This window comes from Trachemys scripta, chromosome 10 (assembly GCF_013100865.1).
Source record: "Trachemys scripta elegans isolate TJP31775 chromosome 10, CAS_Tse_1.0, whole genome shotgun sequence".
In the NCBI taxonomy this organism is placed as follows: Eukaryota; Metazoa; Chordata; order Testudines; family Emydidae; genus Trachemys; species Trachemys scripta.
Genome location: NC_048307.1, coordinates 22,363,677 through 22,386,033, shown reverse-complemented (window position 1 = coordinate 22,386,033; position 22,357 = coordinate 22,363,677). Strand labels below are relative to the sequence as shown.

The 22,357-nt window shown below is 44.8% G+C and overlaps 2 protein-coding genes across 7 annotated transcripts in view; one reads left to right on the top strand and one right to left on the bottom strand.

Moving 5' to 3' along the window:
* The first annotated feature begins 567 nt into the window (after positions 1–567).
* SNN (stannin) lies at positions 568–21,589 on the top strand. 5 transcript variants are annotated; one of them, XM_034784087.1, is made up of 3 exons: positions 572–718; positions 13,621–13,673; positions 19,157–21,589. In XM_034784087.1, exon 3 carries the CDS (start codon positions 19,250–19,252, stop codon positions 19,511–19,513), a length of 264 nt encoding a protein of 87 aa, XP_034639978.1. In that variant the 5' UTR covers positions 572–718; positions 13,621–13,673; positions 19,157–19,249; the 3' UTR covers positions 19,514–21,589. The 5 variants fall into 5 exon arrangements, with proteins under 5 accessions (XP_034639976.1, XP_034639978.1, XP_034639977.1 ...); XM_034784086.1 differs by having other exon boundaries at positions 13,605–13,673; XM_034784085.1 differs by lacking the exon at positions 13,621–13,673 and having other exon boundaries at positions 568–718.
* A 12-nt stretch (positions 21,590–21,601) lies between these two features.
* TXNDC11 (thioredoxin domain containing 11) overlaps positions 21,602–22,357 on the bottom strand; it is a gene marked incomplete in the record, with an annotated part of 105,442 nt that continues 104,686 nt past the window's right edge. For both annotated transcript variants that reach the window (XM_034784082.1, XM_034784083.1), the window contains 1 exon segment: positions 21,602–22,281.

Sequence of the window (22,357 nt, the reverse complement as noted above, 5' to 3'; positions counted from 1 at the left end):
CTGGCAGCTGGGACCCCATGTGTGGGCCAGGAGCAGAGACCTGGGTGTGAGGGAAGCCAGGACCCTGCGTGCGGGGCCAGGAGGGGAGCCAAGCCCTGGATGAGGGGCCGGCAGTTGGGATCCCATGTGCGGGGCCAGAAGCAGAACCCTGGATGCAGGGCCAGAAGCAGAGCCCTGGGCTCTGGGCCGGTAGCTGGGACCCCGCGTTGAGGGCCAGAAGCAGAGCCCCAGGCGTGGGGCTGGGACCACCACATGTGGGGCCAGGAGCAGAGCCCCACGTAAAACCTAGAGGTGCTGGGGGGTCGCACCAGGGGGGGGGGGGGGGGGGGGCGGGGGGGGGGGGGGGGGGGAATCGAGGGTGAGGGGACGCCGCCTCGCCCTGTCCCGGTCGCTGTCTCCCCCCGCCCCCCGGCGTGTCTCGTGCGGTTGGATCCCGTCCATTCGCCGCTGTCACCGAGCCCCCCGCCCCCGCTCCGCCCCCATCAGCTGTTGCTAGCCAGGGCCCGGGCACCGCGCGCCGATTGGCCGCCGCCCCGCGCCGCCCCTGTCCCTATATAAGGCGGAGCTGCAGGGTAACGAGCCGTCGCTGCCCGGGTCGCGTCTGGTGGCTTCGCTCGGGATGGTGCGTGGCCGGCCGCGCTCCGTGTGCACCGGGGCACCGAGCCGCCTGCGCTGGGTGCCTGGCCCGGAGTGCAGCGCGCAGCGCCCGTGAGCCAGGGTGAGTGCCGGCGAGGCGGCGGCTCTGCCTCGGCTGAAGGAGCGGGCCGGTCCTTTGCCTGCAGCAGGGCGCCTGGTAGGCGGGTTGCATGTTTGCTTGCCCCAACGGGGGGGCGGGCAGCGGGTCGCTCCTCTGCATGCCCCGAGCAGAAGCGGATTGCTTCTCCGCACGCACCGTGTGGCTCTGTGTGCGCGGGGGGCGGTCGCTTTGTCCCAAGTGCCCCGGGGACGCTACATTCCCCGCTAAAGCCTTTTAGTAGGTTCAGCCATTTCTAGTCCCCTCTGTCGTCGGGCTGCAAGGCAGCCCCCTCCTCCGCCAGTGCCTGGAGATTGGGAGGGGGAAGCTGTTTACTGGAGGCTGGCTTCCCCCCGGGGAGCTGTGGATCTGGGGTGGGCTCGGGTAGGGAAAGCCCCGCACAGGAGGCTGCATTATAGCAGGCCTTTGTGTCTGGGGCGAGCCCAGCTGCCCGGATCTCCCCTGCATTTCCCCCACCCGAGTCCCGGGGGGGGGCGGGGATATCCGCTCCGAGCGCAACCCACAAACAAAAGGGAAGGAGGCGGCAGCGGCCTTGAAGCCGAAGCGTCCCTCGCGGATTCGGGATCGTGTCTGGCGTTTGCCTGCCGCAAAGCTCATCCCGCCCCTTCCTCGGGGAAGAGAGATGGGGAGCCGCAGCCCCCTCCTCCACGCGCAAGACGCGGGGAGTTAACGGGGATTGCAGCTGGTTCCTGCCTTGAACCCACCCCTTTCCCCTCACCCCGTAACAGTGCACAGCATGTACCATAATACCCTGTTCTGCAGTGCTCTGCACCGTCCGTACAGGTCGCCTTGCAGCCACCCCCGCCGTGTGAGTCAAATGCCTCTCCTGGGTCACGGGCTCGCCTGTTGTGCAAGTATTTGGGGTGAGCGAGTCAAGGGCTTTTAGAGAGAAGGGCTAGCACAGATTCCCACCCGCTAAGCCCCAAATCTGTCTCTGTGCGCTGTCTGGATACATCACGCTTTTCTCCATGTGCCCCCAGCACCGCCCCCCTCCGAACGAACACACACACGCACACACCCCAGTGGATGTGGTTTGTAACAGATGCACATTGCTCTCTGACAAACGTAGCATCTTTGCTTTCCAAGTTGTAGAAGAAAGGTTGTAGCCTTAAAAAGGCTGCAAAATTCAAGAGGGAGAAGAAATTTTTAATACTTTCACCACCTCCTCCACCCCCATGTGGTGTGAAGTAGAAATCTTAAAGGCATATTAAAACTGCAGTTGCCATGTTGCATCTTGATTGCCTCCACATTGTGTGTTACAGCTTTTTAGAAAACCTGATACCTGTATATAGCAGTAGTCTTTCTGTAGTGGAATCTATTGTATAGGATAGTAGGTATGTTTTCAACTCAGGGAACTCTGTAAATATTTAGGGCTGCTAAATATGATGAGGAGGGGGTTAGTTAATAAAAAGTCTTACATTGGTTAGGAAATGGACAACCCCCCTTACAACCAGAACACAAAAAAGTAAGTTTCCAGGTGATTTGGAACTTCATTGGACTGTCTCAATATTAAACTAGTCTGCACATCTTAGCTGTCATTACTGTCAGTGTAATGGTCAATCTGACTACACATTCAAAAAAAAAAATCTACATCTGCACAGTATGTGCTGTACTATCTAGCACCTTTTCTCTCCTGGCATGTCTGCATCACTATCTGTAGACAAACTATATACAGCTTTTGAATATACTTAGTCAGTGGAGAATTATATGCAGCTAGTAACCTCGCAGTCTGCTTCATACTGCAGACTCCTTTGTAACCTGCTTGCAGGTAGTACAAAATGCCAGACCAAGTTTTGCCCTTTCTTTACCAAGGACTCTGTGTGTGTCCAGACAGTTATGTAACCATATCAGCGCACACAGGCAGAAAAGCTAAGGGCAATTTTTTTTAAATGTATAATCTCTAGAGACTAATACAATGCAACCCTGAATAGTGGAGGAAAATACTGGCAGAGGATTTATGCCCAAGGGCAGGTCTATACTTAAATGCTGCAGTGGTGCAGCTGCACCGCTGTTGTGCTTTAGTGAAGACACTGCCTATGCCAGGAAGGAGGAAGGGCTTCTGTTGGTGTAGGTAATCCACGGCTCCAAGCGGTGGCACTTAGGTTGATGAGGGACTTCTCCAGTCTTCAACTGCTGCAACAATCTGCATTTAACTGGGTGGATCCGGATTATTCAGCTACTACCTATCCATGCACTTCATTTTTGGTAGCTTACAGAGTGTAAACACTTTCAACTGCTGAAATCCATGGAGCTCTTAGATAGAACAGCTAATAATGAGTTCTCTTAAATAACTTTAAATATTAGAGATTGATGTAAGTGAGGGTATCAAGCCTTTGTTTGGCAAAACTAGAGAGATTACAATTTCTTTTAAGGGGTGTTCATAATGAAACACCTTGCCAAGGCAGTTATTTTGGAATGAAGGGCTTAGTGCTAAGTAGGGCCTGGTCTGTCCCTCAAACTTAGGTCAACCTAGCTACATTGCTCAGGGATGTGAAAAATCACACCCTGTGACACATCCTTAGGTCTACCTAGCTGCCCCGCCCCCAGATGCAGTTAGGTTAACAGAAGAGTTCTTCTGTTAGCTAGCTAGTGCCTCAAGGGGGCGGATTACTACAATAGGGGGCGGGGGTGGGGAGGGAAATCCCTTCTGTCACTAGTAAGTCACCACCAGAGTGGTCTAGCACTATAGCTGCTGCAGCACTTGTAGTGTAGGTGTACCCTTAGATGTAGAGTATCTGACTTGGTTGTGGGGGGATTCAGTATTCCACTGAAACATGCAGTTGGAATTTACCTTGTATAGTTCAGCATACCTAATACATCAAGGCTTGACTAACAGTACGTATTAAAAGGACAAAGTTGAACACAGGTATGTTTTTGCTTTCTACAATTAGTGTACTGGGTCATTGTAATTTTAGTATGCCTCTTATTGGAGCTCCACAATAATGTGATGGACACTGGACAAATATCCCTATCCATCAAAATTTGAGGTCCTTTTTGCAACAATTTGTGTAAATAAATGCTTTGTGTATTTACTTAGACTAAAAATTAGGCTTCTGCTGCCACTGAAGTCAATAGAAAATTTACTACAGAGGTCAGTGGGAGCAGGCCTTTAGTATCTCATGTAAATTCCCCTTAAAACAGTGCATCATCTAGTAACATCTTAGATATGATTAAATGAGGATAGTTACATGGAAAACTGTCACTTGAGAACCACTCTGGCCTCCATCCTCCTACCTTTTGTCTATTGAGCATAGAAATAGACAATTCCATCCAATTTCAACTCTAAGACACTCAAAATGGATACTAGATAGCTGCATGCAGTTCCAGTGCTATATGGTAGACATGAAAAATGTGTGGGGTAGGAATAGCAATTCAGGTATGTTAAGTTTTTAAGCTGCTACTTGACTGCTAAACTTGTTTCCTTTTGAAGATTATCCAACAGGAAACAGACAGTGAAGAGCTGGGGTGGGGGTGAGGGGGGGTGAACTAGCTTATTTCCTGGCAGAAAGTTGCCATTAAAAATATCTCCATTAAAGGACTAACAATTAGCCCAATTTGGGAGTGAGAGTATATGTAATGGTAATGTCAATTTAACTTAGTTTAACTTGCACCTGTGTCCAAAGGATAGTGCTACCCTTGTATGTTACAAAGTCCAGACAAACGAGGATTGTCAGTTTGAATACAATATTTACTCCTGGGGGAATTCTGCACCACTGTGTGCATGCAGAATTCATGTCCCGCACAGATTTCTTTGCTTCCCTGTGAAAAAATGACTTCTGTCAGGGAAGCCGCAAGAGCAGTCATGTGTCCCTCACCAGCAGGGTGGGCACATTGTTTCTGGCATCTGAAGAGTTGGCTGATGCCTTCTACCCTGCACCAGACTCAGCTGCTAGTCCTGTCTGGGCAGGAGAGGACAGGACTTCCTTTTCCCCTTCAAGGAGCAACTGGGGCTGGATAAGACCTGCCCCTAAGTGCAGGAAGCTCCACACCCCACTCCACCCCTACTTCCTGCCCCATTGCTCCTCCTCCATGGGGGAGGGGTCACTGTATGGTGAGCTGCTCCTCCATCTGTCACCTCCCCCCAGTCCCACCTGCACCCAGACCATACCCTGCTGAGCCTCCTATACTCAAACCCCCATCCTGACTAGCCTCACCCTGTACCACCCTGACAAGCCCTCCACCCCACTGAGCCTTACCCAGCTGCAGCTGGACTGCCACTTGCCCCCCACACCCAGACTGCCCTACCAAGCCCCAACTACCTTTACTTGGACCCCCTCAGTCCCATTCCCCAGTATCTGGAACCCCCAATGAGCACCTGAGCATTCAGATATCCCCCTGCACCATGGCTGCCTGCCACCCACACAGAGATTGCCTCACAGAGAACCTTCTCCCCCACACCTGGATTCAGAGGCAAGGACTGGGCATGTGTGAGAGACTTTTATGCTCACTATCTTGGTGTGCTTAGAGTGGAGGGGCAGGGCTGGGCCTGGCCTGCTCTTGTAATATGTCAGGGGAGTCTCCCACCTCCTGGGGAGGGTGGCAGCAGTGCTGCAGGGTGGTCTCCCACCTCCTTGCAGCCAGTGTCCTGTGCTTCCCACTGCCATGCTGGAGCTTCCACATTTATTGACAAAATATGCAGAATTTTAGGTGTGCAGAGTTTTAAATTTTGGCATAGAATTTCCTCTGGAGTAAATATTTTTGCCACTGAGAATAGTGGAACTGTCTAGTTATGGCTTGTATTGGCACAGAAATACGTATTTGCCTATAGTTGATGCGATAGAAATGGATTCTTCATTTCTGTAAAATGCAGGAAATGAAGGTTGGGTAGTGAAGATGCCAGTACATATTAGTGTCCAAATGATACACTTGGAACTCTAATGGATTTTCCCCTTGGTCTCTTGCTGGCTTCATCACTACACATCACTTGTACTGGTGTTAAGTCTTGAATGGTGTTGCAAATTTACATTGCACTTAGAATGAACTATGGGCCACTTGCAGTAAATGTGACTACCAAGAAAAATAGAATGTACAAAATAGGCTTTAGTTTGCCTTCTCCTTGCTCCCATTAAAGAAAACTCCCCATTCTAAAACTCTTAAGAGTTTTGAGTAGTTAGTTTGCAGTTGCTTTAAATATTGGATTTAATCTCAGAAATCCATTAACTTGGTTAATGGCCAAACCAGATGTTAAAATACCAAAGTAGCTATATTTAGGAGGCATAAGCCTCTTTTACCAAGTTCTTTAACTAAAATTCTGCTATAGAAAGCACACAAATTAAAAGTAAGCACTTATTAAAATCTCAGCCACTTTTCTTTAGTGAGTAGTAAGTATACTGTAGTGTTATACACATTTTAAAAATGTAGATTTAAAATTTAACTTTTGTTAGTTTTTTTTTTTCCAGCCCTGATATACATGATACTTTAGTACTAACAGCTAATTCTGTTTAGCAGCAGAATGTTCAGAAGACTTTTTTCCCCCCCCTTGACAGGAAGCCTAGTCTAAATAAATTGTTTCTATTCATCTTTATCAAGTTAGACTGGTTTCTCCTTTTTGCTTGCCTCTCCACACCTTTCCGTTAATTACAATAATCAGGGATATGTGCTGTGGAGAACCTGGTGTTCAAACAGACTGGCTTTTCTAAAAGCTGACACAGCTAGCAAAAACTTTTTATAGCTAGTAGTATACAGGGGTGAAAGTAGAAATAGGGACTTACCGGTACAGGGTTGAGGCGGGGCCGGCTCTGGCCCACGGAAGGGGCAGGGATGGGGGGGGGGGGGAGAGATCAGAGCCAGCCCTGGCCTGCCCTGTACCGGTAAGTGCCCTTCCCCTCCCCTGCCAGGGTAGCAGCAGCAGCCGGGGGCTCTGGCAGCAGTTTAAAGGGCCCAGGGCTCAGCGGCTGCTACTGCCGCGGGCCCTTTAAACCACTGCCGGAGCCCCCGGCTGCTGCTGCTTCCCCAAGGCTCTGGCAGCAGGGCTCTGGGCCCTTTAAATAGTCCCCAGGACTCCCCTGCTTCTACCACCTGACCCTTTAAATAGCCCCGGAGCCCTGGGGTAGCGGCGGAGGGGCTCCGGCAGCTATTTAAAGGGCCCAGGCAATAGAGGCAGCGGGAGCCCTGGCCCTTTAAATAACCCCCAGAGCCCTGCTGCTGCTACCCCAGGGCTCCAGCAGCTGGGCTCTGGCAGTAATTGAAAGGGCCTGGGGCTCCAGATGCTGCTGGGAGCCCCAGGCCCTTTAAATTGTCGCCTGGGGAAGCCGGGCCACCCCAGTACAGCGTACGTACCGGCTTACTTTCACCTCTGGTAGTATCTCAAACACTGCCTGGCCACTCTAAAAATAAAGCAAGGCCGCCTGAGGTCTTTGGAACAGCTCTGAACAGGGAGGTTAATCAGTAAACTCAACAGCTATCACTTGCAAATAGCAAGGAGAAACTTCTTGGTGCAGAACGTTCAGAACTGAAACTTGTTTAAGGAAACTAAAGAGCCTTGGTGTGTCCACTTGAAATTTCTATATTAGTCAATCTCTACTTAATTTTTGATAGCAAGTGAATATCCTACATGTCAGCTTGGATGGAGACTTGGGTTTGAGATCATTAAATTGTCTCAAGAATAAGATGGCCAGTGGCTTTAAAGTTAGATATTCTGTGGAGGGTCTTGACCAGGGGTAATTAATAGGCAGACTACAGGCCAAATCTAGATGCTTTTGAATGGACCATGAAATCTTTACTTTTTTGTATTTTCTCTGGAGTCTGGACCTTGATTACATCTTGACCAAGAAATTTGGACAGTGACAAAATAATTGATTACCCCTGGTCTTAAGCATGCTACATCTTGGGCCAGAGTGCTTTGGGGATTAACTTGAAATATTACAAATCATGTAGCTAAACTCCAGTAACCTGGAACAGTGCACTTTGCTTAGTTTTTTAATTTTATTATGTACATCCCTACTGGGAGTAGTGACTGCTATTACTATAGTGTGTAGACAACCCAGGTTACTTCTGAAAGCAGACTTGTTTCTAAATACCATTCTGGTCACTCTGATTAACAGTATCCATAGAAATACTTACACTGATTGTTCAGACCTCCCCATACTGTCTCCTGACTTCTAGGAAGGCCCAGTCTATTTGTCATGACTAAGAACACCTATACCAGTATCAGGAGCTATGACTGCAGCTCATGTAGGCATATATCTGAGCTAGCTTTGCTGCAGCTAGATCAATGCTCAAGTAAAAATAGCTGTTTAGCTGTGCAGCCGGCTAGCTGTTTGCATTTATACCCAGGGGCCCAGGTGGAGTTGTACTCAGGAGACTAGCTCATGCTGCTGCCACTGCCACAAGTAGATCAAAGCTAACTAGTGCAGATGTTTAATTTCGCTAGATCAAAGCTAACTCATGTATGTGCCTACATGAGCTGCAGTCACACCTTCTGCTTTAGGGTATAGCTACACTGCAGAGTAAGTAAGAAAAGTGAGTTGTGTTCTCCCTCTCCTTGGATGACCTACTGTTCTCCTTTTGGGTCCCTTTCTTTCCCCTCTCTTCGAACCCACTCTCTCCCCCATGTGGAAGATGGTAAATTTTAAAACATTGTACAAAAAATCCAATCTGTCTAGCACAGGGGTGGGCAAACTTTTTGGCCTGAGGGCCACATCGGGGAATAGAAATTGTATGGCGGGGCCATGAATGCTCACAAAATTGGGGTTGGGGGTACAGGCTGGGGGATGAGAGGTTTGGGGTGCAGGAGGGTGCTCTGGGCTGGGATTGAGGGGTTTGGAGAGCAGAAAGGGGATCAGGGTTGGGGCAGGAGTGTCGGGAGAGGCTCAGGTGTGCAGGCTCCAAGTGTCCCTTACCGCAAGCGGCTCCCGGAAGCAGCAGCAGCATGTCCCTTCTCAGACTCCTACACATGGAGTGGTCCCCAACCCTCGGAGCGTGGGCACGCGGCTGCTTATGAGAGCCATGTGGTGCAGCCCCTGACCTGGTGCCCTGGCTGGAGCATGCAGGCTGGTTTAAAACAGCCCACGGGCCGGATCCAGCCCACCATCTAGCATATCCAGAGTCTGTCTCACTCGTTAGTTAATGTTTTGATAGTTATTTACTCCAAATACTTAATAGCATACTTTATCTTTCTGCCTTGCACAGAGACTTGCTGAATTTAAATAATCGTCCCTTCAATTGAATATTACTGTGGAAAAAAGTCTGCCAGGCATTTAAATTTATTGGTGGTCTTTGGAACTGCTAGAGTTTAACATCTTATGAAGAAGTTAGCAAGAAAATTCTGATTTAGCTATAAATGTGCTGAATGTTCCAGCATATCTTTCATCCAGATTCCAAGAAACCCTAAGAATGAACTAGTCTCTTTAGAACTAGTTGTAGGCTACTTAAAGAGCCCAAGCCACTGAGAATTTGGGTTGTTGAGGAAGGTGACTCGCTAGTATCTTATGGAAAAAGTGGGAGAAGAGGTAATGGGTCCTGCACTAAGCCAATACTTCAGAGGCTCCATACAAAACCTTCTCTCTAGAGAGCTAGATTAATATTTCAGTTGACTGCTGGTGCAGAGTGGGAATAGAATTGCATGGTTGAGAAACATAAGAGGTGGAATCTGAAAGGGAAGAACCCTTCAGGGATACTGGCAGGAGACCTAGAACCTCTTTCTTGGTAGCTCATACTAGTATTAACTTACATTTACAGAATACAAGTGTTCTGGGCACTCTTCAACTAAGTTACAGTACTACATTACAGTGCTTCTTGCAATAGCCACTAATTAAAAACTAGGATAATAGTTATGTGACAAAGCCATACAAAGTTGGTGATCTTTTTATGTCAGTCTGCCTTAAATATCAGTTTACTTAAATCAAAGTGAAGATAAAATAGTACTAATCTAAGTGTCCAGTGGTATGGTGCAAGGTGGTGGTAAGTCAGTAGTTCCAGGCTAGCAAGCTAGATTCTATAAAAATAGTTCATGCTGGCAGAGCGTTAATTGGGTTTGTATAGAAGTACTAATGGTTGGCATGAGGCAGCAGATAAGCCTGCAGCATGAACAACCCAAGAACAGGCTCACCAATGAGTGGCATAAAATGCAGAAGAGAGTTGGGTAGCTAGGTGTAGCATTTGAGAATTTACAGTTTTCAGAGTTACAAATGGAGTCACAGGCAAACCTATATGCAGGAACAAGCTACATAAATACCTCGTGTCCACTTAAGTATCTATCTAAAGCTATCTGCAAACCTACCTCAAGTTTACTGCATTAAAGTTTTTACATAAGGTTGGTCTGCTCTGTTCCACCAAGTAGCTGAATTGCTAGCATTCACTGCCTTAAGAGGTTAAAGGACTTGAAAGCTACTTTGAGAGAATATCTAACTATTTAAAGACCAGTGTGAGGCCAAATCTTGCTGTTTTCTGGTTGATGTCTGCTTGATTCATGTGGTTCAAGTGAGCAGGATTTGGACCTTCGTATGTGGTGTATAGGGTAGTGCACAAAGTTAATAAATGTGGCTTGGTCCCCTTCTCCAGAACAGAATGAAGTCATACCATTGCATAAGCTAGAGACCTACCAAAGTGAGGCTTTGCTTACGAGATTTGAGCTTGATGCATTCCTTGTCAGCCTATGACTTTCAGAAGCACCGCATACTATGTGTGAATGGGCTTGGAATAGAGGTTATTTTTAAAAGCTTAAAATAGTGGTCTTTAGTGCATTCTGAAAACCACCCAGTTTTGACTTCCTGGCTTCAATTTACTTTCCTTGGGCTTTATGCAAGAGCTTAAAGAACCCTAGTTGAGCTGTAGTATTATACCATGGAAACTTTAAAAATGTTAAATGGGGAGAATAGTTGCAGGGGCTGTGGTTTAACTAGTCCTTGTAGTCAGGTAGGTGATGGACTCTCTCAGGGGTGTGGTTTGTGTGTGGTTTTTTTTTTTTTTTAAAAGTTTGCTTTGCACTTGATAGGCCAGTCCCCATAACTTCTCTTGTGATCCGGGAGCAGGGCTTCCCATAGCAAAGTTATTCCAAATACAGAAGTTAGTGGCACTTTTCTACCTCTCTGGGTTGTACTCTAGACTCCATTTTATTCATATTGCACTAACCCCACACCTGACTCAAGCTTTTGGTGCAAGTGCTGTACAAATATGTTGGAAGAGACGGTCCCCGTCCCAGAGTCCCACAACCTACTTGGGAAGGGATGAATTATTCCTAGGGAGTATTGCTACAATTGTAGCATCAATAATGTGACTGTAGAAGCATCTACAACATTAATACCCTCTTAAAGGCAATGATGAGGTAACACTTGGTTTGCAAACTGTTTTACAGTCCATCTATAGCTTAATTTATTAAGCACTGCCTCTTAATAATCTGATACTTAGCTTTGGCCATTGATAATATGTAGGGCAACTTGAAGTTGTTTTCCATGCTACAAGAGAACTAAGCAGCAGATGTCTTATTCCAGCGCCAACCCAGAATACTGTAGATATGTTAAGGTATTCTTTCCTAAAAGCAATCATTGAAGCACAGGTGCTGCCCTTGCAAATCCCACTTTTGCAGTGGACCTCAGAATGTGTGTGGGCAGTCCCCTGCACCCAACTTGTTGCAGGATTGGGTGGGGCCTTACGACACTTTTTAGGCACAGGTTCAGATCCCTAAACGCATGACTCCTTAACAAGAATATAAGGGAGCCTTGTGCTGTAGTCCATGTGCACTTATTAACCAAATGGGAAATCTGTTCTGCCTTCAAACAGATATTAAATTGAATCTAGTATTCAGAACACCTAGCTTGCTGCTGGCATTATGCTGCCAGCTATCTGGCCTGTTATGCCACCCTGCTGGCCTGGTACTGGCCAGGCACTCAGAGGTTGACCACCTCAGCTTTCATGTGGCTTAAGCCTTTTGGCCAAGTGATAAACTTAACCCATTCTGAGGTAGCAAAATCCAACTAAAAATCCTAAACCAAAAAGATTTATCTGCTCTTCAGCCTGCCCTCTTTGACCTGTTCCCAGGACCTCTTTGGTCTTTATGGCTCTGGGATGGAGCATTCAGGGCCCAGGCTGGTTTCCCTGAAGTACTGTTCTCAGCCCCTTCTGGGCTGTGTTCTCTGCTGCGGTATATAGAGCACTGGGCTCTCAGGCTGGCTCCTATGGGGGGTACTAAGTATTCTGCAGACCCTGGCTCAGCCCTTCCTCATTCACTCCAGTTACAACCCCCAAGATGATCTGTCATTTTATAATGCCAACGTGACCATGAAGCATCACTGGACCCTCCTTAATCCTACTCCCCTCAGGCTGGGAAACAGCTAATTAATTATGGCAATGGTATGGCTGGCTCTATTGCCCTTATAGGATCCAGTCACCCTGTAACACCTTCACATCAGGATCACGTGCTAACAAAGATTAAGTTTCACAAACACCATGCTACTGCCAGTCATTGTTTTCTGTTCTATTTAAAGTTGTATTGTGACTTGATATTTGGGATACTTAGAGACCATGAGGAACATTAAGTACAATTCCAGCAGATGACACTGCTAGAAGATATACCTCAAATGGCTCTTGGTAGGCCCCTAAGCCTTTTTTCTTACCTTGGTGGTTGATTATTGGCATAATTTACTGCTTGCAGAGACATTAAGCTTTCATGTCGGAGACAAAAGTCTCTCAGCACCAATCAGCTTGCTGTAAAGCTTTGAGGGCCAAGCCAAGGGGCACAAGCCTGGCTTGTCTGTTTTTTCGATTCATTGATGTTCTTTTTAAGGACTCCAAATACCTGTGTTTTTCATCATCCCATAGAAGAAATCTGAACAACCCCCCTTCTACTTGTGAAGTCTTAACTGTTTCTGTATAGAAACTTCCAGGATAGACAAGACCTGAATTCTTGAGTTAAACGAAGTATATGCCTCAAAAAAAATCTTCCAGACCTCCTTAAATTGCGCAAGCCTGATCCTACTGCCACAGAAGACAAGTAACATCCTTGGACCTCAATGAGAGCTACCCATATCCTGTAATGAGATAATTAGGGGCCATGAGACTTCAGCAGATACCATGGTCCATATTATCCAGCTAGTGGTCTCTAAATAGAATAGAACTCCTTTAGTGACTAGTAACAAACCTAGGCTCTTGTTGACTTAAAAAAAAAAAAAGTGTGAATGGTGGCCTGCTTCCATGATGGTTGCCAAAACAGTTGGCCTGTGCTTCCTTGCTATATAAAAAGTGTCTGAAATAATGTGTGGAAATAACTGGAACTTCTAACAGTTTATTCACATGTAGCCTGCCTCAGATGTGACTTCTGCAGTTCACCTATGTACTCTGCCCATTTTAGTTCTTCATTACTGTATCTGAGGCAAACTAAACAGATTAAAATAACCTTTTAGTAAAGTGTTACTGTTATTTTCAATGTAAATATCAGCATTGACTTGAAGAATCTGTTTCAATAATACCCCTCATGCTACAGTCACAGTCTTTGGAACATACTCCCACATGCACTATTTTGTCTGAGTGCATAGGACACTTACAGCAGAACAGTTTCCTCAAAGGTTTTTGTGACATGATCATTCAGACAAGGGGTAGGACTAGGTTGTATTTTGACTGGGAAAGAGACTAAGAACAAGACTTAACTATCACTTCTACCAGGGAGATAGATTCCATTTTAAGAACTTGTTTATGCTGCCCATTATTGCAGGATATATTCATGCACCTGTCTGACAGGGTAAAGCTGCTAGGTTAACTCCCTTGGTAAAAAGGCTTATTAGCAAAAAAAGGAGAAAATCTAAACCAAAAAAGTGTACAGTTTCTGCATTACCTGCAAGTATTGTAGTCTCTTCATAGCCTACTGTGAGCTTCCTTAGAACTCCTCATTGTCCCCTAACTTGGCGTCTGCCACAAGGTTTTATGTATTTCAGAAGCACCATGCTGAGTGGGAATTGCTGCAGCTGAGACCCATGATTAGACACAGGTGGGTTAACAAGATTCTTTCTGATGTCCACTAGTAGCTAGGAAATAGCTGCCAGCTTAAGTCCTGGTCCCTGTGTATATAAGAGAAGAAAAATGGGGAAGCAGGGGAAAATAATCTTCTAGTGGAAGATACTAATCTTTCCCTTCCAACTTCATTTGAGTTGCAGCACAGCTCAAATAACCTCTTATAAAAGGGTAAAGAAATTATTTTCTGGGAAGAATTGAGAGCTGTAGAGGTTTTCTGATTTTGCTTTTAGAAAGAATTACTATTTTTTTTTCTTTCACATCCTATCCATATACCATGTGCATACACCACATGAAGGAGCTAGTAATTGAAGAAAGACACTCCTGTACCCTTGGAGAGGTGAGAAACTGAGTTCTCAGTCCAGCTATACATTAAAGTTCCCTCCCCTGTCAAATGGGATGGCAAGAAATCCCCCCCCCCCTTTTGTCCCTAGACAAAAAGGAAGAACAATATCCATTTTAAACGGGAGAATTATCACAAATAGAAGATCAGCTAGGACTGTGGCCTAGGCTATCTGGATGCAAGTGTTGTCTTGAGTGGGTCAGCTTGTTGGATCAGGTCATTTAGTCTTAATTGCAGTTTAGTTAAAAAATACAGCCAGCTGGTGCTCTGGGTAGATGTACAGTTTTAACAATCAGTTAATGAATCTGATCTGACATCTAGGCCCCTTCCAATCACCTTACTTCAAAACTGGCTTAGATATTACAATCTTCATTATAAGACTACACTATCAGAAAGATAGATCATAGTTATCAGAAGGGAAATTGCAGGTGCCATTATTTTACATTGTGTGTACAAACAAAAAATTGCTACTCTGACTATGCTATTTCTTTTTGTGTATCATAGCTGAATTGTGCTCTTGCAACTGGAATTTAGTAAATATTCTGGGTTTGTACAAAATGTAACCGAAGACGGTTGGGTTGCACAGGAGTGCCTGAGAGCAGAATTAGGCCTGCAGAACTTGTAGTACTGGCGACTGTGCTTCAGAAGAGAAACCATTTTGGCTTTAACCCCAGATCTAACTTGCAGGGCTTGTACTTAAAAACAAGCTGTTTTATTTGTACAACAAAGTACATTTGATATGGGACTTTAGACATGGAGCCCAAGGTCACTTGTGTACTTAATGACTTTTTTTTTCATGAGTAGACTGCACAAGAAACAAGATACCAAACAGTGGTTGTCCTGGGTGTGAGTGTCCATGCTTGTCTAAAGGCTGGCTAGTGGATGGACTCTGGGCAATGACTCCTGACATGCCTATAAGCAACATGATGGGGTCTGCATTTTAACCAGCTCAGTCTTTGGGTTTTTGTGGCAAACCTCCTGTTGTAGGTGAGATGGGAGAGAATGAAAGGGTGGGGAGGGGGAAGAGATGATGTTGATAGGTGGGGAAACCGTCTCTCAGGGGCCGGGGTGTGTGTGTGTGTGTGTCTGTCCGTCCGTCCTTTCCCACAGACACTGAGCTTACAGCAGAGCTCTATGAAGCAGCCAGGCAGTGCTACTCCAAAGACAAGCTTTCTCTGGTGGAGGGGAGAGGCTTGTTTTCCTGACCATCTGAGCCCTTGATGCTTTCCACTGACCGTGCAAATGTTAGCTTCTCACTTGCCTCCTACCACCACATACTTCCTGGATCCCAATAGGATCATCGACTACAGCTTACGCTTCATTGCTGAGCCCCTAGGTTCAAGAATCCTTGATGGGTTTTTTTCTGCTCTGTCAGCAGCAGAGGGTAAGAAGTCTAAAGAAATATTAACCATAGGCTGGGATAAAAGACCTATGGTACAGCACAGTACAATGAGTGGAAACTTTCTTTAAAGATCTTTGTGAAAGAGCATCCTCTTAAATAAGGAGTCCTGACTTAAGGGAGGACAGGGATTTTTCTGCTTGCTACTGCTGATTAGTCTGGGTAGGTTTGAGAGTAATACCTAAAAAACCTGTAGCCCACCTTTCATCCCTCCCTTCCTTTCTTTGCACACTGCTGCTGCCTCCTTAGGTTCATTTTCAGGTTGCTTTAACTTTCTTTTTTTATTTTTGTATTATTTTGCTCTTCTAGAGCGATGGGGGAGGGAAGCTTGAAGTAATGACCCTCTTCCATTCCTGCCAGAATAACAAGGAGGAAAGTCTCACTTCGCTCAAAGCCCGCATCGGCAGCTGTCTTTTCCTAAAAATACAAGTAAAACTGCATTTGTTGTCACTACTAAAGCAAGCAGCTGTTGAATGTCAGTAATAAATGACTATGTGGCCAAAGCAGTTGTATTATTTTGTAGTTGTAGTTAATTAGGTTCCTGGGTCACAGCCATGTTTTGTTTATTTGTTTTAATCCACTGCATTGAGCAAGTTCACCAAGCAAACAACGGCAGCTATTGCCTGACCATAGTAACTTTACTAAATGGTGACAAGTCAGGCTCTCCTCCCAAAGCTCAACTAGTGGAGTGGAAGCCAGGAGTTACTCCCGTGTAGGCTTCGTGCCTTTACCAGTTGTGGCAGAGATGAACATTAACCTTCCGTTGGTACTGCAGTGGGGCACAGAGGATGGAACGAATGAAGTAACTTGGAAGGTAGAACAATTTATTTAGTAGCTGGATAGTGGTATCATCCTCCTTCTCACATAACTAAGCTGTAGATAGCCAGTGATGCTGTCATGCACCATTGTCACACTTGCTGGCTTTCTGCCAACTACTGTTAAAGCAGCTATTACTTTTCTGACTTGACAAAACTTCTTTCAAATACTCAAGTTCTACAGTATCTTCCAGTTTTTAATATTCATGTTAGCTGGGGAGAGTTCTTTATTGGTGTTCCAAGAATATTGCTAATCATGGCTGTACACATTAAAATAATCCTAGTTAGTTTCTGTACCACAGTTCAGGTCACAGGATTTTTCAGTTTTCCAGCACTTTCTAAAAATGGGGAGGGGTGGTGGAAAGCACTGCAGTCTAATCCTTCCTGTTTACAGGTTAAAAATGTGACCTCCACATAAGAGCTATTATTATTAGAACTCAATGTTTCATGCTTAACTTACTAAACTGCCACTGTCTTCCTGCTTTATTTGTCTTAGAGGAACAGATTAACACAACATCTTCCACCCCCACCCCACCCCCAGCTTTGCATTAGTAGGTGGGGCATGGATAGTGCTGATACTATCACTGTTTCTGTTCCAGGCTTCAAAGTGCAATTTTGGTTCTACTTGCACAGGGTTTCCTCTTAAACAATTTTTGAAGTATATCTATACTTGTACTTAAATGTTTTAGCAAGACTATGAAATTAGCACCTGATTATGAAACTGAGAGCTTACATGATGGAAGTTGGCACATGCATTATATTATATCTTATAAACCCCATAACACTAGAATGTATAGGCGTCCATTAGTTGTATAGGAAAGAATTTCTTCAGATCTGGGGATGTCTCTGGTATGAGTGTTAGGCAGCTGGCAGAATGGGCTTTGACTTGAACTAAGGCAAAGCTGTGCAACCACTAAAGTTGTTTGATTAAATATAAATTGTAAAGTTCCCTTCCCTACCTAGAACTACGTACTGCCATGAGCAGGCTCTAGAGATGACTAGACTTGAGTGTCTGATTGGAGACTGTGTGTTGGCTATCATCTCTTCAGGTCAGATAAAATCCATTCAGGAACTCGCTGTAACCAACACTTCAGAGTCCAAGGCCAGTAGGGATCATTGTGATCATCCATGCTGACCACCTGTATAGCACAGGTCACACAACTTCACCCAAAATAATTCCTAGAGCAGATTTTTTAGAAATGCATCTAAGCTTGAGTTTAAAAATGGCCAGTGATAAGAGACGCCACCACAACCCTTGGTAAATTGTTCCAATGGCGAATTACTCACCATTTAAAAACCTTACCAGATTTCCCATCTGAACGTCTAGCTTCAAGCTCCAGGCATTGGATCGTATTTAGGACCCTACCAATTTCACGGTCATAGGATTTTAAAAATGGTAAATTTCATGATTTCAGCTATTTAAATCTGAAATTTCAGTGTTGTAATTGTAGGGGTCCTGACGCAAAAAGAGTTGTGGGGGGGTTGCAGTACTGCTACCTTAACTTCTGCACTGCTGCTGGCAGTGGTGCTGCCTTCAGAGTTGAACAGCTGGCCAGGAAGGCAGAGCCACTACCAGCAGCAGCGCAGAAGTAAGGATGGCATAGTATGGTATTGCCCCCTTTACTTCTGCACTCCTGCCTGCAGAGCTGGGCCCTCAGTCAGCAGCCGCCACTCTCTGGCAGCCAACCTCTGAAGGCAGCAGCACAGAAATAAGGGTGGCCTGGTATGGTATTTCACCCTTACTTCTGTGCTGCTGTTGGTGGGGTGTTGCCTTCAAAGCTGGGTGCCCAGCCAGTAGCCACCAGTCTGGTCACCCAGCTCTGAAGGCAGTGCAGAAGTAAGGGTGGCAATACTGTGATCCTCCTAAAATAATCTTGTGACCCCCCGCAACTCCCTTTTTGGCTCAAGACCCCAAATTTGAGAAATGCTCTCCTGTGAAATCTGTCTAGTATAGGGTAAAAGCACACAAGACCAGATTTCACAGTCCGACACATTTTTCATGGCTGTGAATTTGGTAGGGCCTAATCATGTTGTATAGGTTTCTCTGCTAGATTGAAGAGCCCATTATTAAATATTTGTTCTTCATATAGGCACTTAAGACTAATCAAATCACTCCTTAACCATCTCTGTTTAGCTAGATTTGAGCACCTTGGGTCTCATGATAAGGCATGTTTTCTAACCTTTAATCATTCTTGTGGCTTTTCTCTAAACCCTCTCCAATTTATCCACATTTTTGAACTGTGGACACCAGAACTGGACACAATATTCCAGCTGCTGTCATATCCATGCCAAATACAGAGGTAAAATAACCTCTCTACTCCCACTTAAGATTCCCCTGTTTATGCATCCCAGGATTGCTTTAGCTCTTTTGGCCACAGCATCACAGTGGGAGCTCATGTTCACCTGGTTATCCACAATGCTCAAATCCTTTTCAGTCACTGCATGCCAGGATAGAGTCCCCCATCCTGTAAGTATGGCCAACATTCTTTGTTCCCAGATGTGCACATTTACTTGTAGCCATATTAAAATGCATCATGTGTGCTGGGTATACGTGGTGTAAGCAATCTAGATAGAGCTGAATCAGTGACTTGTGCTTTTCATTATTTACCTGGCTCAGGGCTAAAAATTGCCGTATAGTTTTGGGCTCTGAAACCCATGTGAAGGAGGAGAGTCTTGGAACCCAGCCTCCAGCCTGAGCTCTAATGTCTGCACTGCTCTTCTTAGCCCTGAAGCCAGAGTCAATGGACTCTGGCTCTGAGACTCCAGGGCCGAGGGTGTATGACAGCAAGAGGGTGGGCTGCCAGAATCTGTAGCACTGGCCACGTAACACTAAAGCTATTGAATAAGGCAAAACCATAATATCCCTGTACCATTGCATTACAGCTTTTATTTCTGTATTTCAGGAGTTCCAAGATGCTGTTTCAGACATCTCAAAACTGACAGCAAGAACTGAAGAACCATCTTTAAGATCTGATAATTGTCCTGAAATCCTGACCATGTCTATTATGGATCACAGCCCTACCACTGGAGTGGTGACTGTAATAGTCATTCTGATTGCTATTGCTGCTCTTGGTGCCTTGATATTGGGCTGCTGGTGTTACCTGCGTCTGCAAAGGATCAGCCAGTCTGAAGATGAAGAGAGCATTGTGGGAGAAGGAGAAACCAAAGAGCCTTTCCTTTTGGTGCAGTATTCTGCTAAAGGACCTTGTGTAGAGAGAAAAGCAAAGCTGACTCCTAATGGCACAGAAATTCATAGCTAACTTCGAGCAGCACAGATGTGTATTTGGACTACACTTAAGATGTCCGTAATCAGCAGAACTGATACTGTGAAGAAACTGGACATACATACTGCTCTCTCCTAAAACACCTTGAGATAAGACTTCAAAGTTATGGTTTTGTTGGTTTGCCACTGCATGCACTGAGAAACTAGACTATCCATCAATCCTGTATTTTAACTCCTTAGTGCTAAGAGGTGACTTCTCTGGTATAAAGTCCATTGCTGGCAATGGACATGCAGGGATATGCTGGCATGAAAAGATTAATTGCATTTTTGTTACTTGAATGTTTAGCTGAGCCTATTTTGATGGAACTACTACTGTAATGTGAACTACTTAAAACTGTGAACTGTAAATAGGCTGCCAGGAGTTCTGGCTTTGTTATCCAGCATATGGAAGTGGTAAGAAGTTATTCTTAGTAACACACATTTGGACTTCTGAGCCACATGATTACAGAGCGGATGCCAGACCTTCAAAACCAAATCTGCAGTTAAAGCCTGTTTCTGCTATGACATTCTGAGTGAATAACCATAAAGACAGAATGGTTGCTTTTTAGTTTTAGTTTTTAAACCTCTTACGGGACTGAGTCAGAACACTTTCCCTGAATGCAGGTATATATAATCTCATTAAGGTGTTTGAGGCAGAAAGGATAGGGGTTATAAGGAAGGAACTGTACCTCTCTTCCTTTAGGGTAGATTTAGCTGATAACAGCTAATACTGTGATTGTCCTAGCCATGTAGCTACTGCAAGGAAACTGCCATTTTAGCAGATTCCAATCTGGGAACTAATGATGGCTACTTCATGCATGGTCCAGAAGGTTTCCAGTGGAGTTAAAAATAGCAGTAGAGCAGATCTTTCCCTCCTGTTAGCAAGCATGTTAATTACAGAAGTGGTGTTTTCACTAGAACTGGCATTAATGTAACTATTTCTCTTTTTTCTCCCCCCACCCCCCCATAACCACTGTTTATATGTGTACCTAGTAGCTGGGGCATATGTAAACATGACGCTAAACAGCCAACTGTGCAAACTGTTTTTAGTCTAGATACCAAATTGTCTACAGTTAATGTATTTTGTAGGTAAGCTTTTTGGATTCTTAACTTACAGGGCAGACAAATCTATCTTGTAACAGCTAACTAAATTTTGGGTGTGTTGGGGAAGGAATAGAGGGAGGGGGGGAAATTGTGGGTAGGGGTAGTTTTTTAAAAAAAATTTGGTGCAATCTGAAGTACCTTCACACAAAGGGGCCCCACATTTCCTAACTTTTCCCTTCTCTTTACTAAAGAGAAACCTATAACTGGTACTTGGAGTGTAAAATTATAGACTGTAAACAGTACCATAGGTCTGAACAATCATTCAACCATGGCTAAAATGTTCTAGATTTCCTAACTTTTAGGCCTGCATATTCCACTAAGTACCCAGCTTTTGCCAGATCCAGTTCATATGTAGCTAAGGAATTCCTTTAGTTTAAGTTAAACTCCCTAGCAAACTGAGATGCAAAGGGGGGGAGGAGGGGGAGATGTACAAGCAGTAGATAATGCAAAAGTTCAACCACCACCATCTGTGTGTGTGGGGGGTGGGTGGGAGGGGGGAACAGTTATTATGCTAAATACGGGTGTGAATGATGGCTTATACATTGGGAATAACACTATTTATTCTTAGCTAGCTAGGCCTTAATGACTTTATCTGCAAGCAAATGATAGTCCACTTATGAACTAAATTGCTAGCTCCCTCCAGGACAAGCTGCTGAGTTGCATTCTTATTCCTGTGTGCACTGATTAAACTGAGGCTAGAAAATGAAGTGTCTTTCACTGCAAAAGCCACGGCTTGGCTAAGCAAATCCATTGCTACTAATGGAGGAAGGAAGTGCTTGTCCAAATACAACTGCCTAGGAGGGGGCAAACACTGTGTTGTGTATTTACTGGCTCCAAAGCTGCCAATTTTTTTTATTTTTCAGTCTATGGTTTGAGGCACTTGCCTATACATGCACACTGGATTCTTAACTGCATATATGCTGAGCAATCAATAAGTAGACTTTGCTTGTTTGGGATGCCAAACTTTATTCTCCTTCTCCCATTTTTTTTTTTTTTTTTTTGAGGGGCAGGGGGTAGAGGGAACACTAGTGGGATGCATAAGGAGGTTGGATGAGATTATTCTGCCTTTTGTTCCCCATAATGAAACATCTATGAAAATCTGTTCCCTAACTTACAATTCAAAGACAATTAAGTTAATTGTGGAGCATGAAAAAGTGGTATGCAACAGGAATGACAGAATATTTTAACCATTTGACTTTTCATTCAAGTTTACTAAATAAACAAATTCAACATTTCCAGTCAATTCTATAAACAAAGGCAAAATGCAGTGATGATGGCTAACTTCAGCTGTTTCTTAGAAAAGTATAAATTGTCAAAGTTCCTAAATGAACACTTCCTCTGGGAGACATGGGAGGAAGCCAGTGCAAAAATTGGTCCCTTTGTAGGAGATGCTTCACTCTGCTGTCCCTGGGAGTTTACTATTTTTAACCTAGGTTAAATTAACAAAATGGCTATCAAATTAGTGCAATAGTAAAGTGGAAAGTGTTTTCCATATCTCCATTTAGGTTTCAAGATCTGGTAAATTGTTTGTTTGACGTATTACAGAAATATTCTGGTTTGATTTTTTTTCTAGACAATTGGAAAATATTTTATTTACAACAAATAAAATTTGCATAAATATCTTCCCAATACAGTGTCATTCCTGATTTTTCTCCCCCCCCCCCCCCCAATAACATCAAAAACATATATCTTCTTTGTTTTTTCTTTTCTGGTCGCTTTACTACGCCAACATAACCAG

Excerpts from the sequence above, each read along its gene's own strand:
- SNN (XM_034784084.1), top strand. The coding sequence starts at position 15,775 with ATGACCCTCTTCCATTCCTGCCAGAATAACAAGGAGGAAAGTCTCACT. Across the intron at positions 15,868-19,156 it reads GTCTTTTCCTAAAAATACAA|GAGTTCCAAGATGCTGTTTC; the intron begins GTAAAACTGCAT and ends TCTGTATTTCAG.